The following is a 26,577-nucleotide window of genomic DNA, read 5'->3' as shown; positions in this document are numbered from 1 at the left end:
TGAGAATAGCATTGCGAGCATGGGAAAGCTCACAGGGACCCGGTTAGAGCTCGTTCTCCGGGCCAATCCCAGCGTGTTGTCGTCGATATCACAGGAAAAGAGGGGTTCGGAATGCTAAGTTTTGCCTGGGAAGAAAGAATGGAGGGTTTGATATTCTGGATCATGTCTTGATCAATCACCAGCCCTGAAGACCCCACTAGCCATACGAAGGTGTTCAGAATGCCCATCCTCCAAGAGCATGTTCACGAACAGCGTGAAGAGCCACGGAAGTTGTATTCAAAACCAATCGAAGAGAGCTGTGGCTGAATATTGAATAACATCGAACGACAAGCTCACATTTTACCCCGCAAATTGGACGAAGGCCGATGAAAACAGCCGAACCCGTTCGAAAGCATCGCCTAAGTCATCACCAACGTCGTACAACACGCATGGATTATGAGCGGGCACGGCGGGATATCCGTTCCCCGCTTCCAAGGGAAGCCGCTTGAGCCGCCGTACCGTGGGCTTGGTAGATCGCAGGTGGAGTAGGTGTACATCAAGGAAATGGACGTTTAGAAGCCAGTCCAGAGGAGGAAGTATTATTCAGTGATGGCCGGCTCAAAGAGGCAATCGGGCGCCCACGAACGGGCTGAACCGGCCTAACCGGGGCACCGGCGCTAGACTCTCTCGGGTCCGGGGTTGTTGATCAAGCGCCCGGGTGAAACCCGAGCATACGAAAGTGCTGATGAATCAGCTCCTGTAAGGGATAGGCGACTACTGAAAAGTGGCTTGAGCTTGGCAACTACCCTGAGAGGACTCGCGACGAATGCAAACATGATGGAAACAGCAGCGTGTGCCGATCATACCTCCCGAGAGGATGGGACACTCATGTTTGCTAGCCTCTTGACTTGTAGCCAAGCCACGAGACTGGCGTTGATGTCTTATCTCAATTCTCAAAATCGCAGGTCAGATCTCAAATGAAATGCTTGCTTTTCATTCTTCCATAGCTTGGCAGATCACATCCGCTTTTGTACACGATGAGAAACCAACGAAGGACGCCTCGGAGCCGAAATGAAATCAGCCATGCACACGCCAACCGAACCGAGCTGAGCCGTCACATTTCCAGTATCAATACCATAAATTCCAGGTGGCATTTCTTCTGCCAGCCACCAAACATGGAGGTTTTAGATGCTCCGGCCCGTGTCACGTCCAACCTCCTCCTGGAAGCCCATGCCATTGCGGATACGTGCTTCAACTTCGACGACTCGCTTGGGAAGCATGAAACCCAAACCGAAGAAGACGAAGAAGGCCCACTTCCATCGGAAGGGGTTAAAGGTGACGCTGAAGGCAAACCACCATAGAAGCTCGAGGTAGGTGAAGAAGTCGAAAGCGCCAGTGGGCGAGAAGTATTTCAGGAGCTTTGTCATCTCGATCCACGACTTCATCCAGAATGGATGCGGTCTCGTCAACGGGTCGATGAGGAACATGAGGAGAATTCTCGTGTAGATACCGATATGCCAGTTGCCTACGGTTCCGATAGCGGCAACATAGGTGCTGCAAAGTGAGTCAGTTACATGTGAGTTTGCATGTGTCAAGTTCAGACTTACCAGTTGATCGCAGAGATGGACGGATGGTTGGGTGGGAACGTCTGGATGTACCAGTTGGGAGGGCTATACGGCTCGGTGAAACAGTCCTCGGGTAGGAAGTCGAGCGAGGGACGCTTATAACCAGTAGCCATGACAATGATATCCGCGGGAACCACCTCTCTCCTTCCTGGGCCATCTTTGGGAACACCCTGAGCACGTCGGTTGACGATGACACCATCAGCGGTAAAGCCCTCGATATCGCAACGAATCCACTCAGCATGGCCGGAGCGAATGGTTTCCATGACGTGGCTGTTGACCATCGGCGTGTCCATGTAGATGCCTTTGTTGTAAGGAGCGATATCTTGCAAGTCGCGATAGAACAACTTGCGGAGCAGAGTCTCGGGGATCCATGAGAATCTCGTCTCTTGGCCAAGAATGTTCATTGCCAGCAACATGTTCACGATTGGATTGCGAGGAATGATCCATTTGTCGCTGCGAGACAGGATCGAAGTCTTTTCGGCTTCTTCGTCTACGGCGAACTCCAATGCCTCAACAGCGCTGGCACCACCACCAATGACGACCATCTTCTTGCCCTTAGCGTTCTTTCTATAAAGTCGTTAGTCCTGCAGCGCACCAGAGTGTACCTAGGGGTTGGAGATTCATACCCGGTGAGTTGACTGGAGTGGTACACATGACCTTTAAAGTTCTCCATTCCGGGGATATGGGGCATTTTGGGCTCGCCGCATGTGCCGACAGCAGCGATAACGCCCTCGAAGTGACCATTTGCGGTGTTGTTGACAACCCAGCGACCCTTTTCGTCCTGGTAGACTTTGTCCACGGGGGTGTTGAACTTGGTGCGAGTCTCCAGACCATATTTCTCCCAAACCTGCTTAACTTGGCTGAGGATTTGCTGTCTGTCGGGGTAGCCGCGCTCCCATTTCACGGAGGGGTGGAAGCGGAACATCATGGAGTGAATCTGTAAGCTGGAAGAATTGTTGACTTTCTGTAGCTGACGTTAGTACTACTCCAAATTGGGCTGCCAGGGGTTGTCGTACACTCCAGATGCCTCCCAAGTTCTCGCGACCGCCCGCCTCGAATATGACGACGTCGAATCCATGGCCGATGCAATGCGCTGCAGACGTGACACCGGTGATACCAGCTCCAATGACCGCCACCTTGGGACGGCTCAGGCGGGTGCTCGGCTCGGGAGGAGTGGGCGAAAAGATCTTATCCGCGAACCATTGGAACACCTGGAAGAGGAAAAGGAAGGGATGGAAGAGGGGATTCTCTACGCGAGATTCGGACGGCATCGTGGCAGACAGGCCTCAAGCCCAGACGTGTTCGGTGGTTGTTTGAGTAGCAGAGCAATCGATGCTTTGTCCAGCGGAGTGCAGGTGGACAAGACAAAGCAACGAAAGGGGGTATGAAACTCTATAAAACCTATTGAGGAAAAAAAGAAGAAGAAAAGCTAAGGGAGCTCAACAGAACGAGGCGAACGTGGCAGACGGCAAGCCTAGGAAGCTCCAGGAGCTCTGGGCAGCTCACTGGCATGTGAGCTTCCCTTAACGTTGAGGTCACGTCCGAGTCAAACCCCCCGCGGCTGGCAGAGTGAGACGGCCGGCGAACAGGCCCACTGGTTATGGACGATTGACGTCATCAAGAACGCTAGGGGAGTCAATTGAAACGCCACAGGGAAGCATGTGAAATACGGGGTTAGCCCGGCCCAGCCCACCGTTCTGTGCCTGTCTTGACCTGACGCCAGGGAACTGCTGGGGGGGTGGGCATGGGCCGCCGTTTGATCCAGCCCGCCTTCAAAAACCCCAGTGGAAAAGTCTTTCGAAGGTAGCTGTCATCACTTGGGAAGACATGCGAAATCAAGGCCGAATGGTCGAATGTGGCAGGGCTATGCATAGTCCGAGGACCAAGACACCGCCGAGGCCACCCGCTGTTGGCTGCTACGCTGAAATGGTTGGGTGATCTAGACCCAGGTTGGATCGCGAATTTCGGAAGATGATCGCTGGCTGGCCGATCGGATTAGCTGCCGGTATGGTACTTCCCAGTCACTTGAGCATGGCAACGGACGAATTCCCATGGGCACACAACCAGCTCATACATTGACACAAACACAATTGCAACTCTAAACGTCGACTGAACTGGTCTAGCCCAATCCAAGAACCTCGGCAAAAACTCCTTTCTTTTTGATGCTGAATACCTTTCGGCGCACTGTTGGGGTATTTCCGTCCGTCTATCGCTTGCCTCTGTCGCGTCTGCCCGCCTCCAGGGTCTTGACACGCTTCTGGAAACGCTCTCCCATCTCGGCTCTTTGGCCGCTGCCCCGCGGCCCGTCTGTCGTCTCTCTGCCGCGCTTCCGGCTCTTGTCGAGGAGATCGCGGGTGCCGCCGCTCTTCTTGCGTGCAGTGAGTCTGTTGATGCGGTCCACGCCCTCTCCCAAGTCTCTCCATTCCTCTCCGCCAAACTGCATGCGACCACTGCGGCCGGTTCTCACGTTCTCCTTGGCCTGTTCCTTCTTGCTCTTGGGAGCGAGACGGACAAAGTTGGTTTCTTCGTACTCGCGGCGTTCGTCCTCGTCCTTGCGCTCCGCCGCCGTCTTCATCCTGCGACCGCCAGACACAATGGTTGTACCAATACTTGGCTCTGCGAGGGGAGCGGTGGACATTTCGGTCTCGATGAACTCGTCCATGACAGCGGACTTGTGGGGGCGACGGTCGGTCTTCTCGCGGCGCTCCGAAGGCATAACTGTAGGGGCGATCCTTGGCGGACGGTAGACTCCATCCTTTTTGGCGGCTGCGACAGCGGCAGAGGCCGCGGCGGGACGGACAAAGGCGTCTGGTCGGGCTTGCATGGCGGAAGCCTTGAGGTCTTCCTCATCGTCGGACTCCTCCTCGCTGCCTGATTCGTCGTCGGACGCAGAGTCGGAGTTGTCGCCGTTGCCTCCCTCCACTGCCTCGGCGGCTTTGGCGTTTCTCTCGGCATCGTCCGCAGCGCGCAGGATCTTTTCAATCTGGTAGCGCAACTTGTCTTCGAGAGGGCGAACACCCTTCTCCAGGTAAAGTCTCAGTTCCACCAACTTCTTGACAACTGCCTGCGTAGTATCATCGGCGCTCTCATCGTCGCTAGATTGCTTCTTGGCGTTGCGAAGCTTGAGCAAGATCAGGAAAACCAGATTTTGGAGATAGGAAAGAAGAAGCTCGTTCTTGACGTCGAGGAGCGAGATGCCATTCTGAGGTGGTGCAATTGAATTCTTCGGTGCTGCGTCGAGCGAAGTCGTCAATGACTGTGTCAAAGAGTCCAGCAGAGCTGGCAGAGTGCTTGGTGCAGCCATTTTGACCTGGCGAGAGTGGCTGCGACTGGTGAAGAATTTTGAAGCAGCAGCGTGAACAGGGACGCGACCCAGGAATTTTTTTTTTGCAACCGCAAAACCGATCTGCAGGTGCGGGACCCGGAACTGCGGGCGTGTGGATCCCCGACTGTCGGACCCCACCACCAATGTTTCCATCCCCTGCGCCACGGGCGGGAGGCCGGGTCGACAATGTTCCGACAGGGAGCTCGGACAAAGGTGACTAAGCCGCATTTGGGACAGTTGTTCGAGACGGGGAGGCAGGAGGCAGCAAGCAGCTGGAGCTCCTGTGGGAGCAGTGACGAAGCTCCCAAACCTGACACAACAAAAAAGCAATTGGCCATCTGTCCACCTTGGGAGCTCTGTGCTTCTACACTTACGATCGCAGGCTCTTCCGTTTTTTCTTTCGAGTCATTTTTTCAACGCAGCTCGCCTGGAGCTGAACAAACCCGGACGATCCACCGGCTGTAAGCCGCTTCGCGTACATATATCCAAGGGTACGTAATCGCGATCTACGGAGCTATTCCCATCGTTTTTATGTTTCACGCTACTGTTCTCTTGAACAGCGCAAACGCATCGCAATTCGCCGAGGCTGACGGCGAATATTGAACAGAGCTCTAGTATCTCTCCATAATGCAACTGAGAGATATGGCGCCTTCATCTGCGCTAGTCGCCTCGCTGCTGGCGATCCCGCAGCTGGCGTCCGCATTCTACCTGCCAGGTGTTGCGCCCACGTCCTACAAGAAGGGCGACGTCGTTCCTCTGTATGTCAACAGCATTAAGCCTGTCGCCGCTCCCTCCGACTCGCGACTGCATTCGATCGTATCCTACGACTATTACCACCCCGGATTCAAGTTCTGCGAGCCGTCCCCCGCGCCCGAATATGTGTCCGAAAGTCTCGGCAGTATCCTTTTCGGAGACCGCATTATGACCTCGCCCTTCGAGCTGCGCATGAAGAACGACGAGGTTTGCAAGCCGCTCTGCATCCAGAAGTATCCCCCGGCTGCTGTTGGCTTTGTTCGGCGCCGTATCGAGCAGGGCTACAGCTTGAACTGGCTCGTGGACGGCTTGCCCGCGGGACAGGAGATCTACGACGACTTCACGAACACGACATTCTACAACCCCGGCTTTCTGATGGGAGGCGCCGACGAGCAGGGAAACATCATCTTCAACAACCATTATGACATCAACATTGAGTACCACCCGGTCAACGGCGAAGAGACCCAACTCCGTGTTGTCGGCGTTGTGGTGGAGCCCAGCTCCCGTGCTTACCCTGGTCTGCTGGACTGCAACAACCAGATGGAGCCGATTATCTTCAACGAGGACAGCGGCGAGAAGGAGGTCAAGTTCTCTTACTCGGTCTACTGGAAGGAGTCTAAGACAGCCTGGGCAACTCGCTGGGACAAGTACTTGCATGTCTTTGACCCCAAGATCCACTGGTTCTGGCTCATTGACACTGCTATCATCGTGATTATCCTGATCCTCACTGTCATGTCCATCTTGGTCAGGGCCCTGAAGAAGGATATTGCTCGATACAACCGTCTGGATCAGATCAACCTGGACGATCTGTCGGGTACCTCGGTCATCGAGGATGGCGTGCAGGAAGACTCCGGGTGGAAGTTGGTCCACGGGGACGTATTCCGCAACCCATCCCACCCTCTCCTCCTTTCCGTTCTGCTCGGAAATGGTGTGCAGTTGTTCGTCATGGCCGGCTTCACGATCTGCTTCGCTCTTCTCGGTTTCCTGTCGCCGTCTAACCGTGGCTCGCTCGGTACTATTATTCTCCTCCTCTACACCATTCTGGGTTTCGTCGGCGGCTATGTCTCCTCGAGGACTTACAAGTCGATGCAGGGTGAGAAGTGGAAGATGAACATTGCGCTCACCCCGATCTTGGTCCCCAGCATCGTCTTTGGCGCGTTCTTCTTCCTTGATCTGTTCTTGTGGGCCAAGCAGTCTTCAGGTGCTGTTCCTTTCACCACTATGCTCGTCATTATCGCCATCTGGTTCGTCCTGTCGGTCCCTCTGTCTTTTGCTGGATCGTGGATGGGATTCCGTGCTTCTGTCCTTGAGCCCCCCGTCCGAACCAACCAGATCCCCCGCCAGGTCCCGCCGGTCACGACCTACCTGAGGCCGATCCCCAGCATGCTGATTGTCGGTCTACTGCCGTTCGGTGCCATCTTCGTTGAGCTGTATTTCATCATGAGTTCGGTCTGGTTCAGCCGGATTTATTACATGTTTGGCTTCCTCTTCCTTTCCTACGGCCTCATGATCGTCACCACTGCCGCAGTCACGATCCTCATGGTCTACTTCCTTCTGTGCGCCGAAAATTACAACTGGCAATGGCGCTCTTTCCTCGCTGCCGGTATGAGCGGTGGCTACATCTTTGCCAACTGCCTGTTGTACCTCATCACTAAGCTGAACCTGAGTAACCTGGCCGGAACTGTGCTATACATCGGATACAGCGCCCTCATTTCCTTCCTCTTCTTCATTCTGACCGGTAAGATTACCCACCACACAAGCACACCCGTCCGGACACGGCGCTAACTTCGCACAGGCTCGATTGGTTACTTTGCTAGCTGGTGGTTCGTCAGGAAGATTTATGCCTCCATCAAGATCGATTAAGTGGCATGGTGTGGAGGCGTTGGCATGTGACGACCGAATCATGCTGCTGTATGATTACTTTATTTGTACGAATACTTGCTAAGCGTTGCATTGGTGTTGATGAGCAGCGCATATGCAGCGCTTTTGATCATGGGATTTCAAAATGCTCTCTTCCATTTAGATGTTTTAGACGGATGAAAGGTAGACGAAAAAGGGATGCCACCATGTCCCGAAACGCCTGCTGTGATGCTTTTACTACTGCCGGGAGGTTGTACACTGTAAGGTCCAAACTGCAAGTCTATTCGTCATCATCATCGTCGTCCATGATGCTCGTGAACTGGAACTGCTTGTTCTTTCCAGCGGATGAGGCACCAGCGCCGACGGCCATGCTGTCGCGTCTGTAAGCCTCCTGCTGCTCGCGGCGGATCCTCTCCATCTTCTCCTGGTACTCGCGGTTCTTCCTCTCCAGCTCGGCCTTCTCCTGCTCCTCGCGCGCCTTGCGCTCCTCCTCTTCCTTCCGCTTCGCCTCGGCGATCTGCGCTGGATCGTAGCCACGCGGTTCAATGCCTTGGTCCTGCAGTTCTTGGAACACCGCCATCGCACCGCTGCGGATCTGGAACTCGTTCGGCCACGGGATGAAGCTCGCGTTGAAGTGCGGGTCAAGGTGGTTGCGAAGACCATCGGGGAGAGATGTCGCGCCGCTTGTCGTGGTTTGCTGTGTCGCAGCCAGGTCCCCTGAGCTGGTGCCACCGTTAATGCCACCTGACGGATCGGGTGTCTGGGTCTGGCTGGGTGTCGGAGCAGCGCTGACGGGCTGGCTTTGCATGCCGTTTGCGCCGGGGGTCGTGGCTGCGGTCATGCTCGCGTTGGGGTCTGGGGCGGGCGTGCTGCCTTCCGTCGGTACGCCGTTGGTGATGGCGGCCGGAGGCATGGTGGTCTTACTGATGCGGCGGGCGTAGTTGAGGAGCTCATCGTACTTGACGGGGTACTTTGGTCCGTTGGTGTACATCGTGATTTGGGTGGTGGTGATGTCCTTGCGGGTCGTTGCGAGACTCTGGAGTGTCTCTCGGATCTGGGAGTCAAGGGACGAAGTTGTCGCACGAAGCTGCTGCAGCCGCAGGTGGTTGTTCTGGTGAACTTGCACTAATTTTGAGGGTTAGCAGTGAGTTGTGAATAGCTTCATTCGAGAAGACTGTACCCTCATCGAGGCTTCTCGCGAGATCGTTGTCAGCTTCATGAAGGTCCAGTGCCTGTTTGGCATTCGGATGATATTTCGAAACCGACTCGATCAGACTGGCAAGAGCCTTCTCAACGCGCTCGAAGCGCGCATCGATGACTTTGTCCATGTTGGCGTGCCGAGCTCCTCGATCGCCGACGTCGGTTGAGCTGTGCTTATGGAGGAAATGATCGTTGCATTCGAGAAGCGCAAGGCTGAGCCGATTCAGGGCGAGCAGGGTGGGTCCTACCGAAAACCAGCGCCGATTGGCTACAGCTCCCTCAGCCAGTAGCCTGAGGCGCAATGCAAATCCGGCTTTTCCCGCTAAGAATCTCGCGCAACATCATCATTCTTTCACGATTCCCTCTTGCATCTGCAATTGAATATCCCAGTTCGTCTGCACGACGCACACAGTCAAGATGGTCACTCCTGTAAGTCCGATGTCCGCCCAGAGGCTTTTCTCTTCGCTCAGAGCCTTTTTGAGCCACTGCGCAACCTACCATTTGCTGACCACTGCTTTCTCTGCAGCCCCGTGTCGGTACTCTGTACCCTACCTACCGCAGCAAGTTCGGCCCCAAGTACGTTTCTCGATAGCCCTACGATTCCGAAGCACGTCACTCCTTCGATTCTCGACCCGTCAGCGTCATAAACGAGCGATACGATGCCTCTGGAACCTACGACATCGAATCGGAGCAGTGGACTGACTAGGTGGATTTAGGTACAACACGGTCCCCAACGTCGCTGGCTGGACTGTTAGCCAGGTTATCAAGCTGTGAGTGTTCCCCGAACATCCGTGACCTTCGCGGAAGCCCCTACGGCGCCCTCGAGAAACCTCAACACCCTCTTCCGTTCGGCCGGACACCCGAGATCAAGGCCGAAGGTAGGAGCCGGACACGGCCTCCGGTTCTCGGGAGCAACACGCCGCTGGAAGACCACGTATTTGGAGAGCCAAGTGCTGACTTTCTATTTCAGTGGTGTCCGTGCTGGTGGCTTCGGTGCCGCTGCTGGTATTGCTGCTCTGTTCTACACCTCTGGCATTCCCAGAATACAGAAGGACATCCTCCAGGTAAGCCAGGCCAACTGCTTAGAACAATTGCGGGAGGATAGTTGACTGACACCCGCACAGAAGATCCCCATCCTCGGCAACCAGTTTGTCAAGGAGGTCCACCCTGCTGACAACGTAAGTTCCGTCCAACTATTAGCATACGTGAACAGCTTGCTGACTTTTGGCCCAGCCTTTCTAAACAACTTCTTTTCACAACTATGCTTTCCTGGATAGACAAAGGGAAAGCATTGTGAGCTGGAGTTATGAGACCATGGAGAGTTCTCCCTCTGAGGAGTGTATAAAAGATGCAATAGACTCTTAAACTTCACTTTGTTTGATTTGGACCAACTGCTCTGTTACATGTGATTTGAACCTTGACCAACTATTTAATCTCAATACTGTGATAATATCCAGGTGTTTTGCTGCAAACATGTCACTGATCTTACCTGTGTGGCTGATTTACCAACTTCAATATGCACCGTGCACATACAGTGTGAAGACGCGTAACCTCCCCCATTCGAGTGTTTGGCGAACTGTTCACTTTCATCTCACTTCCACAGTCAGGAGGCCCGACTTTGGCAGCAGACCAGCTTTCGCCTCAGTTTTCTTTTTCTTTCGACTTCGGATTCTCTTCTGCTTCCTTTACTCGCCTGGGTTCTCATGCAGCCTTCATAATTATTTTCATCAACCAGCCTGTCCTTTCTGCACCGACGACACCTCAGGGTGTCTTACAGCCATCATGAAGGCCATCGAAGCCTACGTCGACGGGCTCAACCTCCTCTCGATCATTGTGCTCTACACACTTCTGTGGTTGATTACTCCGAGACTCCCTAACCCGACACCATCGGGTCCCAAGACCAACAAGCTTTACGATGGCTTGATGCGCGTCTCCTACAGCATCATCTTTATCGTCGGATGGGCTTGGTGCAGCAATGTCATGTCGCATGTGGAGGAGCCGTACCTGGTTGGTCAGAGCGATTCAACTTCATGAAACTGCACTCGTTGACACTGCATAGGATGAAGTCTTCCATATCCCACAGGCTCAGAAATTCTGCCAGGGAAGGTGGACGGAATGGGACGACAAGATCACGACTCCTCCTGGCTTGTAAGTTGCCCTCCTAGACCAGCGCCTAGGCCCAGCAACCGTCGCTAACGCCCTCAGGTACGTCCTTTCAAAGTACTACCTCGCCATGATGCTGCGCCCCGAGTGCTCCGTCTTGGACCTGCGAGGCGTCAACATCATCGCCATCATCGGCCTCGGCATCCTGGCCACGCACTGCCGTCATCTCATCGAGACCCGTCGCAACGACGCCAAGTCCCCAGCGCCGCCCGTGGTGCTGTCTTTCTACTCAATCCACACGGGCTGGAATGTCGCCTTGTTCCCCGTCCTGTTCTTCTTCTCCGGCCTCTACTACACCGACGTCGTCTCGACTTTGTCCGTCCTGGTTGCCTATTACCACCATCTGCGCCGCGTCCGCGAGGAGCGAAGCTCGTTCCTCAGCGATCTGACTACGATCATTCTCGGAGTGGCGACCCTGACCATGAGACAGACGAACGTGTTCTGGGTAGTCGTGTATATGGGCGGTCTCAAAGCTGTGTCGGCGGTCAAATCCCTCCGTCCTGCCCCTGCTAGGAAGCCCGAGTTCGGGACTCTGCTGGATTGCGCCAAGTACTACGGATGGAGGTACTCCCTGGGAGACATTCACGATCCTCCCCTGAATACTGCCTGGCCAGATGGTACGCCTCCTACATTTCAATACCATCTCCTTCGCTAACCAGTCAGATCTCGTTGTCTCCGTGCTCAGCATCGGTGTTGCCGCTATATTCAACCCTTTCCGCGTTTTGAAGAAGGTCTGGCCGCACATCACCATCATGGGCCTCTTTGCTGGGTTCGTGGCGTGGAACGGCGGTGTCGTACTCGGTATGACACGATAATTTCCCTTGGGTTATCGATCTAACAACTTGCAGGTGACAAATCCAACCATGTGGCAACGATCCACCTCGCCCAGATGCTCTACATTTGGCCAATGTTTGCCTTCTTCTCCTTCCCGCTGTTCCTCCCCTCGGTCATCTCTGTCCTTCGCGTTGCCCATGGTCTTTTCACCTTCGTCTTTGGCACGGTTGCCACCAACGAGACATCAAAGGCGTCGACGAAGAACCCCAAGACGGGAACCGACAAGGACGAACCGACGAAGAAGCAACTGCGAGTCTCTGCCGCATACGCCCTCCTGCAGACCATCGTCGGGAACAAGCTCTACCAACTCGCCCTCACGCCCTTCCTCATCGCCTTGACCTTACTCGTCGTCAAATTCAACACAATCATCCACCCCTTCACCCTGGCAGACAACAGACACTACATGTTCTACGTCTTCCGCTACACGATCCGACGACCTGGCCTGTTCCGCTACTACCTCATCGTCCCTTACACCGTCGCCCGCTGGCTGTGCTGGGACGCCCTCAGCGGCTGCGGACAGGGCGGCTTCCTCTCAGATCCCACGCAGGACTGCTCGGGACAGTATACCCACCTCCGCCCCGGCCCATTCGACAACAGCCCCTTCAGCGCCGCGAGCTCGCAGCCACGTCCGGAGAAGCCGCCTTCCACCGATGCTCTCGAAAGCGAAGTCGTGGGCGAGAAGGAGGGTGAAGACACCAAGTACCACCCCTACGCCCTCATCAAGCTCGACGAGCCCACGTCAAACAGCACGGAGCCCACGTCGTCGTCGACGGCGATCCTGCTGCTGTTAGCGACCACTCTGTCCTTGATGACGGCGCCCCTCGTCGAGCCGCGGTACTTCATCCTCCCCTGGGTCTTCTGGCGTCTCCTCGTCCCGGCGTGGAAGGTCCACGAGCACGCGGTCACCCACCCTGTCCTCACAAAGCTCGAGTGTCTTCCGATCGTCGGTGCGCTGGTTCGATTCAGCAAGAAATTCGACGTCAGGCTGGTGTTAGAGACATTGTGGTTCATCTTGGTCAACTTGGTGACGATGTACATCTTCATCGCCAAGCCCTACAAGTGGAGGGACGAGAATGGGCGGATTCTCGATGGCGGCCGAATGCAGCGTTTCATGTGGTAGAACACCACCGCCTTACCTTCCCCATGGCACATGTACAAAGAACGCGTAGATAAAGAGACGAGTGGTGAGGTGAAAATTGTATTGTAATCTGTTCAGTGGTCTTGCCCAGCTTGATGCTTTTCTCTTTTTGCGTAGCTATGTTTGCACTTTCATGTGTGCTCTAACCCTACGACGTAGGGTTTGTTCGCCGTCGAAAACAACAAGAAATCATTAGCCCATCCGTAAACGCCGTCCCGAGGTCCCGAAATCCTCGGGGTGTTCAACGTCCCGAACTTTGTCGGTTTTGTTCGTTTAATGATGCCCTTGTCCCATGTCCGCCTATGTACCCAATGTCATGCCTACTTCGTCGTGTCCCTGTCATTCTCTCGATGTATTTTTGTCGTCGTCATCATCCGCGTGTCGATTCTATAAGCTCAGTCGATCGAGACTCAAGCCATCGTTACTGCGCACCCTCCGTATGACGCCGAGCTTGAAGAACTTTTCCTCGCCGCCCGCTGTCCGCCCACCGATGTACCACTTGTCGGCACCCAAAACGTCACGGAACCCCTCGCTGCTGCTGTCACTTCCTCGTCGTCGGTTCGGGTGGCTTCCGGGAATCGGGATGCCGCCGCGGGGCGAGTGTAGCGGGTACTGGTTCACGACGCCTGACGTTGAACGCGTCGCGGAGTTGGCGGCTGCGTTGGCGTTGGCGCTACTTGATGATGCGGCATTTGAGGATATCGCACGCGGTGCCGAGGCGGCGGACTGTGTTGCGTAGGATGCTGAGGATGACGTCTGAGTGGAGTGCTTGTTCGGTTGCTGCGCGGACAGAGCGGTGGATTGGCGGAAGGAGGAGAAGAAGGTAGAGAGGAAGAAGGGGCGTTGGGAGGGCATCGTGGCTATCGTTGACTGTTCGCCCAGCCAAATGTCGATGATGGAGGAGGTGAGATGCGTGATTGCTGAGCCTGGCTCCCCGTGCGTGCGTTGGAGCGCCGCAAGAAAAATCGGTCGAAGGGGGATTGAGGGGAGGGCACAAGGACGTTATTGTATTTTGACGCGAGTGCCTAGACGGGGAGGTTTCCGGTTCCAAACGATAAAATCAAAAACTCGATCGGGGGACCCCTATTCTTTCTTTCCCTTCTTGTGTTTTTTGGCTCTGGAGCGTGTGGTGGTCGTCCGGGTTGCTGGGGGTTATGCTGTCATCCGTGCCCGTGCCGGGTTGGTCCTGGAGTAGGAAGTCCAAGCTTGCGCTCCAAGACGGTTTCGCACGGGAAAAGAAATGAGCAGCCGCGGGGAAGCCGTTATTTGCGTGTTCAGTCGCCTGTCGAAGGGGTCGTGTTCTCCGAAGAATGTCAGTCCGGGGATGGCTCGCTGTCGTCGGTGATGTATGGCGGAGGTAGAAGTGGGAGAGAGAGCGAGTCGGTCGGTACTCGATCCCGTGGGCGGGATTTCGATCGCGGAGGAGTGTGGAAGTGAGTGATCGGCGGCAGAGAGTTGGTAGGCCGCAGATAGAGCGTAGGGCTTTTTGGGGGGGAGCGTGTGCGTGGGAGAGCGCAGCAGTTGTGCGGCGTGGTGTTTGGTGAGGTCGTGACGTTCCGGCGTGAAGATCCGGGGAGGTGTGTGTGGTTATCGGATGCAAGTTGGGTGAATAAATCCTGACGTCGACTCACTTGTGGCCCGCCAAACTGGATGATGGAGGGGGGGCCCGGCTGGATGAGGAATGGCGATGGAAGGGCTGGCAGGGGGTGGGAGGGCTTCCAAGTTCCAGCGGTCAGCGACAGGAGTCTCTCAGTGGTCCGTCGCGCAGGAGACACGGGAGTCTGGCTGTAGACTGCATGCCCAGCGCACTCTTTCTCCACGGCTTTCATGCAGCGCAGTTGTTGGCACGCAGTTGTTGGCACTCAGGGCGCATCCAGTGCCTCCCCCTTCCATTTCCCCCTCCACTCGGCCAATCCCGGAAGCGGACGAGACTGGCCAGTGCACCGTCTGGGGGCTCCGCAGTGAGTAATGACCAGGTCGCGATAGGTCGGGGCGGGGATTGGGGGAGGGGGGCGGTGGACATCCAGGTCACGTTGCCTGGTTTTGTGGGTACGTACCTCGCTAAAGTAGCCCCGACCCGACTGCGACTGTGGAGATTCGGCTTCTGGGAAGGAGAAGTCGGGGAAAGGGCGCCCCTCGGTCGGGCTTTCCTTCGTCCTGGCCTGGCGTGACATTCACAAGCACCCAGCACCCAGCACCCAGCACCCACGCTCCTCCCTCAGCTGCTTATCTTATCCGTCTTATCCTTATCCGAGGTCCATCGATCGATGCAAATGCACCCCAATGATGCCCAGCACCCAGTGACAGAATGGAAGCCAGTGACATGATAACGATGCACACCAAGACACAACCACCTGTGGGCTGCACTGCAACTGCAACCGCAACAAGAAACGTCTCCTCGTGCGTCTTCCCCAGATTTCTGGAATTTGCCTTCCTGCGGCTTGTGTCAGTCACTCATATCGGTCCAACCTTCGTCTTGTCTAAAAGTCAGTCAAGTGTCTAGGCGTCTGTCTGCCTTCTTGACTTCGACTTTCTTTCGTCTCCCGCATCCGCGCCATCCCACACCACCTTCATCCACCACGAACATGCCTTGTCCCTGCCATCAACCATGATCTGATAATTCTCAGTCCTCTTGAATCATCTCGTATTCTATTGGCCAGCCCGAGTAAGGCCCAGCGGCGCAGCGCAGATCTGGAACCGAAACGCCAGGAAGATGCGGCGGCACAGCTGTGCAACAAACCGTAGGATTGCAGCTGGCCTAGACATGCAGCCACCTACGATAGTCAACCTCGTTTAACACGGCTGGTTGGTCGGGTGCCTTCTAGGTCCCGTTGGTTCGCATTGTCAACTCAACTGATAGCTCGCCCTGTTTGCTCCGTCCACAAGCCATCCGCCCAGCCTCTGGCGCTACCCGAGATTCGAGTTCATCACTGATCAAGGCTCGGCGGCACACCCATTATCATCCTTCTGCCGCGGCGTTTTGCGGCATTTGTGAACACAACCTATGCATCGCGGCTCCGCTTCGCATTCCAACGTGACGCTGCCTACCTTGAACTAGACCGACATCAGAGCGACTTGTATCCCTCTGATACAGTCCTTCATTTAGTCCACATTGTGTTTGAAAGGATGCCTTGCCCTACTATCTCGGCCTTTATTGGTCTCCTCGTCCGAAGTCACCCCTTATGGAAGAGCCTTAACCTCCCTAGCCCGCAGCTCCTCCCGCTTCCTTCGCAAGCTCGCATGCGTTCCTCGGGCGTTCCTTCTCCACACTCAGGTACCACCAGATCGTTCCAACGTTGCGGTTTGTCCCGATGGCATTAAATGATTGCCCGCGAACTACCATCGTATGATTTGCTTCCACCCAAGGCTTTCGACAGAACCCTCAGGTTGTCAGGTCCCGATTAAACACCTTCCTTCAAGGCCGAGCAGTAGCCGGCCAACCGGGTCTCCTCCATTACAGACTTTGCGTCTGTATCGCCCGGTCCCTCCTCTCGATCCCATCTCGACCTTGGGTGGTTTGGAAACTTGCGGGGTTTTGCGGGGTTGGCTTGGGTCTGGGCAAGCCACCATGCCGTCCCAGACTCCAGCACCCAGCGCCGAAGGACTCTCCGTTTGCCCGCCTCTTGGCGTTTCGCTTTGCCGTCTGAGATTATCGGCTGTCCAGGTCGAGTGAGGATTGCTGCCCGGCAAGTGCTTCTCGACGGCACGGGTCACTGACTTACGCCGACATGCGATATCTGGCTTCAGATGATTTACTCGAAGCCGCGCAAACCGATCAAGGGTCATTCTCGTCGGCTATACTCGGCGGTCATGAATTTCATTCGCATTGTTCAAGTCACTCTTTTCGTGGTCTCCCAAAAGACGACATAAATGAAGGGAGTTGCTTAAATATAGTACGAAGACGTTTCACAATATGATTGGTGAAAGACCAATAACTATGCATCAGGCAAGTTTATATTTGTAGAAGGCAATTCGACAGTCTTCTTGAGGGTTCATGGACAGGTTCAATTTGCATTGCTACGAAGGGTCTCGAGTAAGTGATTTCAATCCGTGTCGACTCTTAGCGTAGATATCAAGCTGAAGAACGGGCTATCGCCTGGGTGTCAGTCCTTGATGGTCTTGAATGATCTCATCAAGTTCCAGCTTGTATCCCGCCAGGCAGGCAACCTCGACCTGCACCACAGCACACCCTTTGAGATCTTCCACTCCGGTGAGGGGCAGGCAGCAGTGCGTCTTGACACCTACTTGAACCAGAATAGGTCAAGCTACTGGGTTGGTGGTCAGCAAGCATCTGAAGAGCTCAACCCAATCCTACACGGCTCAGTGAGACACCACGCACGTATGAAATTTCGGTGAAGTGCCACATTGCCAGACGTCACTTCTGACTTCAGCTGGTGAGAGTGTCAACAAAACTAGCACTTTACGTAGGGCAGGATGTCTGCTGAGACACCATCTTCAACCGCCACGAGCCTCATTAACCTCCCGGCTCTCCTTGTCTGACTCTCAGCCTCACCTTCCTGCACACAATTGCTCGGGGGCTCTAAAACGGATGCCTCGCTGCATCAATTCTTATCAGCTGAATATTCCTTTTTCAAGTTTCCCCCAGCCCTACCTGGAAGGCCTGTTATTTTCATCATCAGCAAGTCTCATCTCAGTACGACGCAAGACGCCATGGGAACTCAGCCTCAATCAAGACTGGCCGTTGCCGTCATTCTTTTGTCGTTCCAAGCGCTCCTGGGTGTATCTCAGTATCTCCTGAGTATTCAATATCACCGGAATCAGAGATTTCTCCTTGGGCCTGCTTTCCTCCAGTCTCTGGGATTTCCGATAGTCGTTGCCGTCTTGGGAATTATCCTCATAGCTGTCATGTTCAACGGCGAACATCCTGAGAAATGCGAGCCTGAGGAATGCATGGCCAAGGCTAACAAGACGTGCATTGACGATGACATCGGCGGACTTGGCATTCGTCTTGCTGCCTGGGCACAACTTGGAGTCTTACTCTTCCTGGCACTGATTGGAACCTTCCACATCAAAACGACGGGAACCAAGGAGGTTGCCGCTAGCCTCACCATTACGCATCTCCCACTGGCCATCGCGCTTCTTGTCAACCAAAAGGGGCTCGAGGCGACGGACGCCATCCTTGGCTCCATGATACTTGACTCCCAGAATAGCGCACTTTCCATTCCGTTGGTAACAAAGACAACCTTAGCAGCTCGGTGGCAGGTCTGGACTATTGTGCCCTGTCAAGCATTTGTTTTGGCAATTATTGGGTTTTTGGTTCACAGATTCCACCAGAACCAGTTCAAAGTCTGTTGCAAGTCAGAGTCGGTATCAGTTACATGGTGGGGCCGACTTGGAACAAAAGAAGACAGCACTTCAAGCTGGGAGCAGGCGGCTTTCTGGATATACTACGCCTGTAGAGTTTTGAGCGTCGCTCAAAGTGCTTACCAAGCTCTTGTGGACACTTATGCGTTCCATGACGCGGAAAACAACGACGACCCGGTGGCAAGCAAAACTTTCCATCCACTATCTAATAGTGATTCACGTCTTATGAGGTTCTTTCACAAACTTTTAAGAATCCACGGGCATAAATGGAAGTTTGTAGATTACCCGACGACTTTATCGCTTGCGTTTCTCGTGAGCGGAGTCTTTGCAGTGGCATCCATGGCTGCAGCGGAGGCAGCATTGAAGAAAGGCAGTCTTGGTACGCAGAGCAATGAATTCAAGACCGGTCAAATCATCGCCATGGTGGTTGCCGTCACCGGTATCATAGTAGCAGTTTTGAGGTTCGTCCGTCTTTTGCCGAGGTCTGGCCAAACCGGTAGAAAACATGAAGGGGCGTGGAGATGTTGGCCCCTCCCTACGTAATTCGTAATACTTTTACATTCCAGGGCATTTTTGGGAGATCCATTCATAATATACAGGTTGTAACGTTGAATCTTCCGTGGTCTTTAGCAGCTGCTGCATGCTGGGCAGTATAGTGAAATTGCTCATACACTCAACAAACGAACTGCTTCATCAGGGTGTGAAGTAGTGTACGTAATAATACATTAAATCATGTAAGCTGGCCGAGATCAATGATGTTGTAATATTGAGTGATCATGATGACACAGGCTAGTTAGCAAATTGAAGTTTTGAGCATCGAGATGATGCATTCGAGGTTCCGCTCTCGGGTAATCAAACGATGTGAATGATAGCCCTTGTAAGCCTGTATGATTCATCTTCAAAAGTGGTCATAATAAGTCCAAATCTCATCAGTTTTCTTTTCCCGACATTCTGCTTAGAGTAAACCTTGACCAAATTTCTCACTCAGGAGCATGGCTCCAAAACCACCACTATACTAAGGAATCTTATTCTTCGAGTTTCCTTTCGGCCTTGTCGCATTCAGCTTGTCCCAAAGCCACAGATCTTCAATGTGCAGGACCCCGTCTTAACCCTAGCTCATCTTGACTGGTGCTCGATACGAATTCGCTTTGGCAAAAGGCAGTGTCGTGTTGTGGATCCCGTGGGTAAGTCGAGTACCTGCCTCTCTGATCCCCATCAACTACGAAGCCATCGCTTACAATTCTCACAGCTTACACCCACGCCCGGGTCCTCAGGTTGTTCGTACTGCACTTTGAGCAGTCGGTGTTCGAAAATGGATAGGCACCAAAAACTGATGAGATCATGAGAGAGCAAGAGCTTTCGGGGAGTAGCGAGAGTGTCAGCTGCTAAGACTCACCTCCAGCGTCTTACCCAAGTTAACAGCCCATGTCCCCCCTGCTTACGCCCTCTCAGGTTCGGCGTTTGATGTTTCCAGCTGTTCTCCCAACCAATTTGTGCGCAACAGGCATGGATAGTCATTCCAACCAGGCTTGCACAACGACACTGTTCAAAACATTCGCCTAACTTATTGGTTCGACTTACAAAAGACGCCATTTTGGGCCTGTGTTAGCTTTGTGCAGGCAGGCTCTTGTAATTCCGAAGTGAGACTGTTACGAGGTCCGTTGCGTAGCTGGTTCCTTTGCAAAATTCGGGCAACTCCGAATGTTTCCCCGCGAGAGTCATACGGCAGTCAACAAGGTGCGCCTCCAGGCGGCAAACTGCGACGAAGAAAAGTCAGAATGGAAGAAAGAAAATTCGGGCAAATCGAGTTTCTTGTCATCTTTGAGCTCAAATGCCGCAATGTTGGTCAAGAAGGCCGCGAATGCCACAATGAGTGGCGAGATGGATCGCGTGTCGAGGCCGTTGAGTTGATACCGTGGAAAGGACCAACGGGTCTTGAATGGCGGATCAGGGAGGTCATAAACTCCAGTCACCGTCTGTTTCTGAAACTTTTCCCGTAAAGTTGCCCATTAACAGACCAGACAACCCACCCGGGCGGCTAGACTCTCCAAAGAAAATAAATATTGTTTCTCAAAAGGTGATGATAGTGTAAATCTCCGCAAGACTGCACGAGGGCCAGTTGCCAATAGTGTTGGCAGAGAGTCTTGGTATCTGGGTGGACACTTCCAACTAGCCATGGAGCTACCCATATTACGGTCCAGAAATGTTGTCGTTTCCCAGAAGACAAAGTAAAAAAAACATTCAATGTTATGTCTGGTTGTCACCTCTCTTCGTCGCCTCTTTTGTCGCCGCCGTCGTATATCATTACTATCCGTCTAGATACTTAGTAAAAGTCTAATTAAAACGCCAAACTAGCTAGAAAAGAGCCTCTTAGCAAACATTCGCCACCCCTGATTGGTGTTTTGGGATTGCCACAATCTGTCAGAGGCGTCGAGAGATCAGGTCTCCTTCCCCTGTGGAGATCCGTTCGTATCCTTCTAAATAGGACCTCATCAGTGGCTGGACGGTCGACTCGCAGCGTTTCACAAGTACACTTTCATATCTTAGTACAACTGCTATGCCACTAGACTGCGAGTGGAAAGATTGAGGACTCCTGAGTGTACCTTGGCAAAGATTCGAAACGAACCCAAATGGGGGCCCACATGCTCTTCAAACTCGCCCGGGGCTCACGAGGGTACATGGAGTAATGTTTTTTTGATTTCAAAGCACACAGCTACGTGTTTCTAGCACGTAGAGTACACAGGAGACATTCCTCACTAAGGTTCTCCTCAAAATCACCTTGCGAAGCCACCTTTCGGGGTCGAGTCAGACCCGGACACATGTACATTGTTTTCATCCAAAGCAAGAATCTGGAGATGCCGTCATCGGAGCGGTCTTGAGGGCTGGATTATCTTAATCACGAAGCTCGTCGTGGTAGTGCAATGAGGGAAACAACCTACTTCATCATGCGAGAATCGGTCGTCAAAGGGCAAAGATCAAAACCTTGATTGGAGAAGTGATACCGCGGAGAAAACCTTTCACAAGCTGGGGGGGAGAGATTGAAGTCACGAGAGTGTTATGATGTGGTTATAGCTTACATGTAACGGATATTTGGCCTACGTACCAACACTGATTGCTCCGACTTCGCGGGGCCAAATGCCGGTCCTGGATGTCATACCGAAAGGGGCATACCATATCCCCGTACATACCTAGAGTACATGTACTGACAATCCTCCTTGCATCAAGATCCGCGGCTGCAGATCTCTTGGTCGCTTATGATTTCTTTTATGGTATCTGGCCTGCCTTGAAATCGGATGGAGAATCTTGGAATGAAAGGGAACTCAGTCACATAGTCTGGACATCAGATGATACCATCATCATCGCCGGTTCGCAACATCATAATATGGACGGGTCTTGCAACCCTTCCCTAACTTTTGAAATTCGTCAAGGCATTGCATCGGACAGATAATACCAAACAATCCGCATGACCTGTAACAACGCCGTACACCCAGAGGCACCATGCGGCCCTCTAGCCGGCGGGAGACTCGGGACGTCCGGAGACAGGGGAAGGCACTAGATGATGAATCTGACGGAGCGATGTGAACAATATGCGTAGGGCAAACCATAAAATAGACTAATCGTCCGAAAATCACGAGCCCGAACCAGTGGAACCATGTCCCCATACAATTTTAAGACGGAGGCTATGAGCAACGAAACTCGAACTTCTTGGCCAAAACTCCCTCGAGCGACTCGAGTACGTCGTCATTTAACCCCTGACAAGCTAGACCCTTGTTCATCGCCGTGCCAAACAGCCCCTAAAGTCCGAACTCCTGGGTCGCAACGGCCTTTTTTAACTTTTTACTCTCCGTCTCCTGCGAACCCCCTCAAGACACCACACCATCTTTTTTCTCTTGGGGGTGTCAGCTTTGTTGCACTGCACCGCCCGCCTTTAGACTTTAGTCCCTAAAACATCAGACTGCGATCATGCCAAACACGACAACGAGTCAGAAATGGGAGCAGAAATCGTCGCAAGTGTACGGACAGATGCAGTCTGAAGTTTTGAACTCTATCTTCGGATGGCATGGGATAAGGCACAACACCATCGGAGGGCTTCCGTCGGCTTGACATATATCTTGGCTGTAAGGGCGCGATGATAATCATACATTGAACAGTTCATCACTTTCACTCTGACAACACGGTCTCAACTCTCTTTTTCGCTTCTTCCTTGCACATTCCTTTCTATTGCGCAGTGCCGGCCACTTGCTCTTTCTGCATCCGTTCGTTTCAAGGCCAAGAGTCTTTAATCAATCTACATTCTCTAGAGTTTCCCGAGACCCATAAAGAAACAAAATGAAGCCCACTTTCATTACCATCGTTGGCCTGTTGGCCTCATCTGTTGCTGCTGGACCAGTTCCCGCCGAATTTGGCTCTGGCTTGTCGGTCAGAGGTAACGGTGGAAATGGAAACACTAGCAAGCAGTCTGGGGCCAAAGGTGGCAACAAAGGCGGCAACCAGGCCGGCGGTGCCAACAACAGCACGGTCAACGCTGGCGGTGCTACTGGCGGCGCCGCGAAGGCGGGCAACACTACAGCGCTCGTCTTGCCTGATGGTCGTATCAAGCAAGATGCCACGCCTGAGAACTTCAACGTATTGGAGAGCGTTTTCAAGAGTGCCGTCGTCAAAGGAGATGGTAAGTGAGAAGCAAACGCAAGTTCAGAGCTGGGAGCTCATACGTGCAATAGGCCTCGTTTTCAGCGACGTCATCACTTTCCCTCAAGTAGAACCGTCTTTGGTAAGTCCTCGGATCTGGAGTCGCCCGGGAATCCTGCTCACACTTTCTAGTTTGACAAGTCAACCAACACCAAGGCCTTTGCCATTAACATCGACGACAAGTCCGTCTTCATCCCGAAGGGCGGCGAGGCACAGTCCAACATCCGCCGCGCCGATCTCCTGCCCAGTATCCGTTCGCAGTTGAACGATGTGGCTGTTACCGGTGTCCGCACTATGCATTTCTCTATCCAGCGCGATGCGACCAAGCCTCTCAACGTGACTCACGACTATCAAGTAATGAACTTGGAGTCCAAGGACTTTAGCTTCCACCAGTTTGATGTCCGCACCGGAGCTGAGAACGGTAATGATATCGCCATCTTCGGCAACTCCAAGGCCACTGCCAAGCCTCAGAAGATCTTCTCTACACCTTTCGGCGAGGGAAAGTTTGAGAACTTTGCTATTAAGATGGATTTCACTGCCAAGTATGTTTCATTTGAGTTAACTGCGGTATGGGCGCGAGGGCTAACTCATTTGTACTAGCACCATGCAAGTCTTCCACAGCACCGGCACCGACCCCCTTAAGCAGGTTACGGAGCCTGTTCAGAATGGTTAGTAGCTTTTTGTTATAAAGGATTGGCACCAAGCTGACTTCAATAGACATGGCCGGCCTCGGAGAGTACCACTTTTCTCTGCAGAAGAACCCTGTTGGAACGGCTGCTCAGCCGACCGGTATCAAGGAAGCAATTATTTTTGGTGGTATCTTCATGGAAGACTCTACCAATGGACAGGTCACTCTTCAGTAGATGCAGCTAGTGTAAGATCCTGTGATGGAACATCGACCAAGGCACATGTGGCAAGCTTCTATTTCGGAATTGGTTGTATGAGATACTCACTGGTGGTACTGCTAAGACATAATACAGCCATTTCTGGAATTATATCCTCGGCACTGAACACGCAGTTGCAATTAAGTAAGGTACAGTGTGTTACTCAGACAGCCCACTTGTCATCATCATCATTCTTCTCCCAGGAGTCCCAGTCCCAGTCGTTGTCCCAGTCCCAGTCGTTGTCCAAGTCCCAGTCGTTGTCCAAGTCCCAGCCGTTGTCATTTGACTCCTTTCCACCTCCACATTGGAGCTTGCCTTCGTCATCGACCCAGAAACTGTCTTCACCGAAGGTCGCCGTGCCAAGAATTATTTTGGACTCTGCGTCCTTTCCGTCGTCGCCCTTGCAGTGACACTTCAGGAAAGGCGTCAACGACGTCATGCCCCTCCCATCATCCCCAACCACACATTTGGAGCACTTATCCTTGACTGTGCTTCCACCGTTTTTTCCGGCTTCAACCTCCTTGAAAAATGTGTCATAGCTGATACACTGGTCAAGGTTGACCCAAGTTGGCTCCGTGAACTCTCCCTTTTTGTTCTTGCAGCACGCCTCAAAAAAGTGGTCGCCATTGTAAGGGCCGTATTTGCCCTTGTACGTGCGAGCCTTGACACAACGGCCGTCCAGGATATCGAGACGTGTTCCGGAGCGATTGGGAAATTCGTCGAGTCTTTCGAGGCATCTTTTTGGGTCTTTAGAGGGAGGCAGGTAACCGGATGGTGGGTCACCGGCAAGAGCAACGGCGGCGACAGCCAGAAGAACGAAAGCTTGTGTGCGCATTTTGGTTGCTGGTTGTTGTTTGCTTGATGAGAGTAGTGTCTGGTGAGGGTGGGCAGATTTTAATTATAGTAGAGCTTTTCGAATGAAGAGCTGGTTTGTCTGAATTGTTTTTGCTGAGTGGCTTGCCGACAATGTTGTGTTGCTAAGTCAGATGAGACAAGAACGAAAGAAAAGTCTGGGAACGCGGAAGATTTTCAGTCTAATATATCCTGTTGTGAGGCTTCGGAGATACGAAGGTACAAACAAGACTATACCAAAGAAAAAGAGTTTATGAGCGAATCTATGGGCGATGGCAATGCTAACCAGGTTGAAGTGTAGTTAACCTCTTTGCCTTTGACTGGGCGATAGGCCCGCTTGACCTACCGTTTTGGTTGTTGGCATCAGTCGAAACCGGAAAGTTGCTACTAACAAGGAACAGATTTCAGACATTGTCGAAGATAAGCAATATGCAATGTGATGGAACCCATTGTTATTACCAATATTCTGATCACTGATCAAGACCATGTTAGAGGAAGTTTTCGAAGACGAAATCTCACAAACTCGTGTGCATGTCAGGCATTAAAGCTGCCGGGCGTTCAGCTGTTCCAAAAATTACTCGAAGTCTATGTGGATGGGCTAGAAAGGTCGCCAAGAACCAGGAGAGCCGCAAAGTCTAATTCGAGTTGCCTAATACCCTTGAAATACAAAGAGCCAATTATAATTCCGCGAGCTCTTTTCGATCTTAACAAAATCCAGCACTATGTCAAGCCCAGGTGTGCCATCAAGGGCGTAGGAAGCCTCGAAGACCAACCTTGCGAAGGCATAGGGAAACTGCCCAATTCAATCTTGAACATCGTTGTTCATTGCGGCTTCGAAAGCGTCCCCCGGCAGCCATAAAAGAAATCCCTTTCTAGGGGACCGGGGTTGCTTGTTTACCCTTGCCTGGTTTGCAAGGTGATTGTATATCAGACACTCCTATACTGCCATACTACATTAGTAATTGTCCTCACGAGTCCAGAACCTGCGATATCAAAAACACGATCCACAACTACTTGATGATCACCTCCCATCTGGCAGAGCCGAGCTCATGGAGATCCAGACGTACGTTCTCCTTGTAGCATCCCTTGTAACTGCAACTCGACTGGATGCCAACATTGTGATGTCCAAGGGCTTTGATGCATGACGTCTGGCCTGCTATCAGGGTCAAGCTCATGATTTGAGAGGGGAAAAAAAAACACAATACCCCGGCACCTAACCGAGTCCTCTTCAGACTTCGCCTTAATGCACGCCCTAGATGGCAAACTTGCACGGCAAAGCCAGATCCCCCTTGGCAGCACGCCCTACCATGCTCCCTGAGGCCCGTAAATGGCTCAAATAAGACGCCAATTGACACCAACAACGGCTAAGACTCATGCTTTCATTCAAAGGTGTGTCCGGTATGCTGCCTGAGCAAACGCTCCATTTGATGGTGTCTGGGGGCAGAAGGCAGCAGCCTAAAACTAAAGCTTGTAGTGAACCAAGTTGAAACATTGAAAACTCACACAATTTTCTCTGGTATTGAAGTAAGGTAGATGGAAGTCACTTGGCAACAGTCAGACGCATTCGTCCTTGACCAATTCTCCTTCCGGTGGCTCGATCCACATGGTCGGACCCGACTCCGCCGACCCCGAGCGAAAGCCGGAACGCTAAAGCGGCACCCCGTTCCAGGTGTGCGGGGCCTTGAGAGTCCATCGTGTTTGCGAAAACAAGAATGCTCCTCCCGATACTCCCCGGGCTTCAAGCTACGTCTTCAGAGCGATTACGATAGAAATAATACTATTTTCGACTGCAAATTGCAGCCAATCTTTTTTCAACCTTCGCTGCGACTAATGCCAAGCAACGATACATCATTTCTTCCCAAATGCTGCGCTCTTACGCCGAAGGGTCATCTTGCGTTCAAAACCTGCTCTGCCCACTATTCCGCACCGTTCCGCTTTGTTCCGCTGTCT

At 53.0% G+C, this 26,577-nt stretch overlaps 11 protein-coding genes across 11 annotated transcripts; 6 read left to right on the top strand and 5 right to left on the bottom strand.

Moving 5' to 3' along the window:
- Positions 1-1,163: 1,163 nt before the first annotated feature.
- Positions 1,164-2,875, bottom strand: CGCA056_v007727 (Baeyer-Villiger monooxygenase; the record flags this gene model as incomplete). The annotated part of the gene is made up of 4 exons (XM_037322975.1): positions 1,164-1,533; positions 1,587-2,171; positions 2,231-2,568; positions 2,621-2,875. 4 exons carry the CDS (start codon positions 2,873-2,875, stop codon positions 1,164-1,166), a joined length of 1,548 nt encoding a protein of 515 aa, XP_037178297.1.
- A 935-nt stretch (positions 2,876-3,810) lies between these two features.
- On the bottom strand, positions 3,811-4,908 carry CGCA056_v007726 (Uncharacterized protein; the record flags this gene model as incomplete). The annotated part of the gene is made up of 1 exon (XM_037322974.1): positions 3,811-4,908. The coding sequence occupies one exon, from the start codon at positions 4,906-4,908 to the stop codon at positions 3,811-3,813; it is 1,098 nt and encodes a 365-aa protein (XP_037178298.1).
- Positions 4,909-5,115: 207 nt separating this feature from the next.
- Positions 5,116-5,394, top strand: CGCA056_v007725 (uncharacterized protein; the record flags this gene model as incomplete). Its single annotated transcript, XM_037322973.1, has 1 exon — positions 5,116-5,394. The coding sequence occupies one exon, from the start codon at positions 5,116-5,118 to the stop codon at positions 5,392-5,394; it is 279 nt and encodes a 92-aa protein (XP_037178132.1).
- Positions 5,395-5,556: 162 nt separating this feature from the next.
- On the top strand, positions 5,557-7,545 carry EMP70 (Transmembrane 9 superfamily member 1; the record flags this gene model as incomplete). Its single annotated transcript, XM_037322972.1, has 2 exons — positions 5,557-7,420; positions 7,478-7,545. 2 exons carry the CDS (start codon positions 5,557-5,559, stop codon positions 7,543-7,545), a joined length of 1,932 nt encoding a protein of 643 aa, XP_037178133.1.
- Positions 7,546-7,822: 277 nt separating this feature from the next.
- MED4 (Mediator of RNA polymerase II transcription subunit 4) lies at positions 7,823-8,870 on the bottom strand (the record flags this gene model as incomplete). The annotated part of the gene is made up of 2 exons (XM_037322971.1): positions 7,823-8,667; positions 8,723-8,870. 2 exons carry the CDS (start codon positions 8,868-8,870, stop codon positions 7,823-7,825), a joined length of 993 nt encoding a protein of 330 aa, XP_037178701.1.
- A 289-nt stretch (positions 8,871-9,159) lies between these two features.
- On the top strand, positions 9,160-9,984 carry CGCA056_v007722 (uncharacterized protein; the record flags this gene model as incomplete). The annotated part of the gene is made up of 6 exons (XM_037322970.1): positions 9,160-9,171; positions 9,269-9,318; positions 9,459-9,512; positions 9,713-9,806; positions 9,867-9,920; positions 9,976-9,984. The coding sequence occupies 6 exons, from the start codon at positions 9,160-9,162 to the stop codon at positions 9,982-9,984; spliced, it is 273 nt and encodes a 90-aa protein (XP_037178135.1).
- Positions 9,985-10,524: 540 nt separating this feature from the next.
- ALG10 (Dol-P-Glc:Glc(2)Man(9)GlcNAc(2)-PP-Dol alpha-1,2-glucosyltransferase) lies at positions 10,525-12,859 on the top strand (the record flags this gene model as incomplete). The annotated part of the gene is made up of 5 exons (XM_037322969.1): positions 10,525-10,749; positions 10,802-10,890; positions 10,948-11,522; positions 11,569-11,706; positions 11,754-12,859. The coding sequence occupies 5 exons, from the start codon at positions 10,525-10,527 to the stop codon at positions 12,857-12,859; spliced, it is 2,133 nt and encodes a 710-aa protein (XP_037178300.1).
- A 405-nt stretch (positions 12,860-13,264) lies between these two features.
- CGCA056_v007720 (uncharacterized protein) lies at positions 13,265-13,732 on the bottom strand (the record flags this gene model as incomplete). Its single annotated transcript, XM_037322968.1, has 1 exon — positions 13,265-13,732. One exon carries the CDS (start codon positions 13,730-13,732, stop codon positions 13,265-13,267), a length of 468 nt encoding a protein of 155 aa, XP_037178136.1.
- Positions 13,733-17,548: 3,816 nt separating this feature from the next.
- On the top strand, positions 17,549-18,482 carry CGCA056_v007719 (uncharacterized protein; the record flags this gene model as incomplete). Its single annotated transcript, XM_037322967.1, has 2 exons — positions 17,549-18,063; positions 18,476-18,482. 2 exons carry the CDS (start codon positions 17,549-17,551, stop codon positions 18,480-18,482), a joined length of 522 nt encoding a protein of 173 aa, XP_037177690.1.
- Positions 18,483-22,531: 4,049 nt separating this feature from the next.
- CGCA056_v007718 (uncharacterized protein) lies at positions 22,532-23,754 on the top strand (the record flags this gene model as incomplete). The annotated part of the gene is made up of 5 exons (XM_037322966.1): positions 22,532-22,871; positions 22,924-22,973; positions 23,024-23,433; positions 23,492-23,559; positions 23,609-23,754. 5 exons carry the CDS (start codon positions 22,532-22,534, stop codon positions 23,752-23,754), a joined length of 1,014 nt encoding a protein of 337 aa, XP_037177689.1.
- A 184-nt stretch (positions 23,755-23,938) lies between these two features.
- Positions 23,939-24,610, bottom strand: CGCA056_v007717 (uncharacterized protein; the record flags this gene model as incomplete). Its single annotated transcript, XM_037322965.1, has 1 exon — positions 23,939-24,610. The coding sequence occupies one exon, from the start codon at positions 24,608-24,610 to the stop codon at positions 23,939-23,941; it is 672 nt and encodes a 223-aa protein (XP_037177692.1).
- Positions 24,611-26,577: the final 1,967 nt, after the last annotated feature.

Source organism: Colletotrichum aenigma (genome assembly GCF_013390185.1).
Source record: "Colletotrichum aenigma strain Cg56 chromosome Unknown KSG_Cg56_contig05, whole genome shotgun sequence".
NCBI classification, from domain to species: domain Eukaryota; kingdom Fungi; phylum Ascomycota; class Sordariomycetes; order Glomerellales; family Glomerellaceae; genus Colletotrichum; species Colletotrichum aenigma.
Note: the sequence above shows the minus strand (reverse complement) of the source record. Positions and strands in the feature narration are given on the sequence as shown.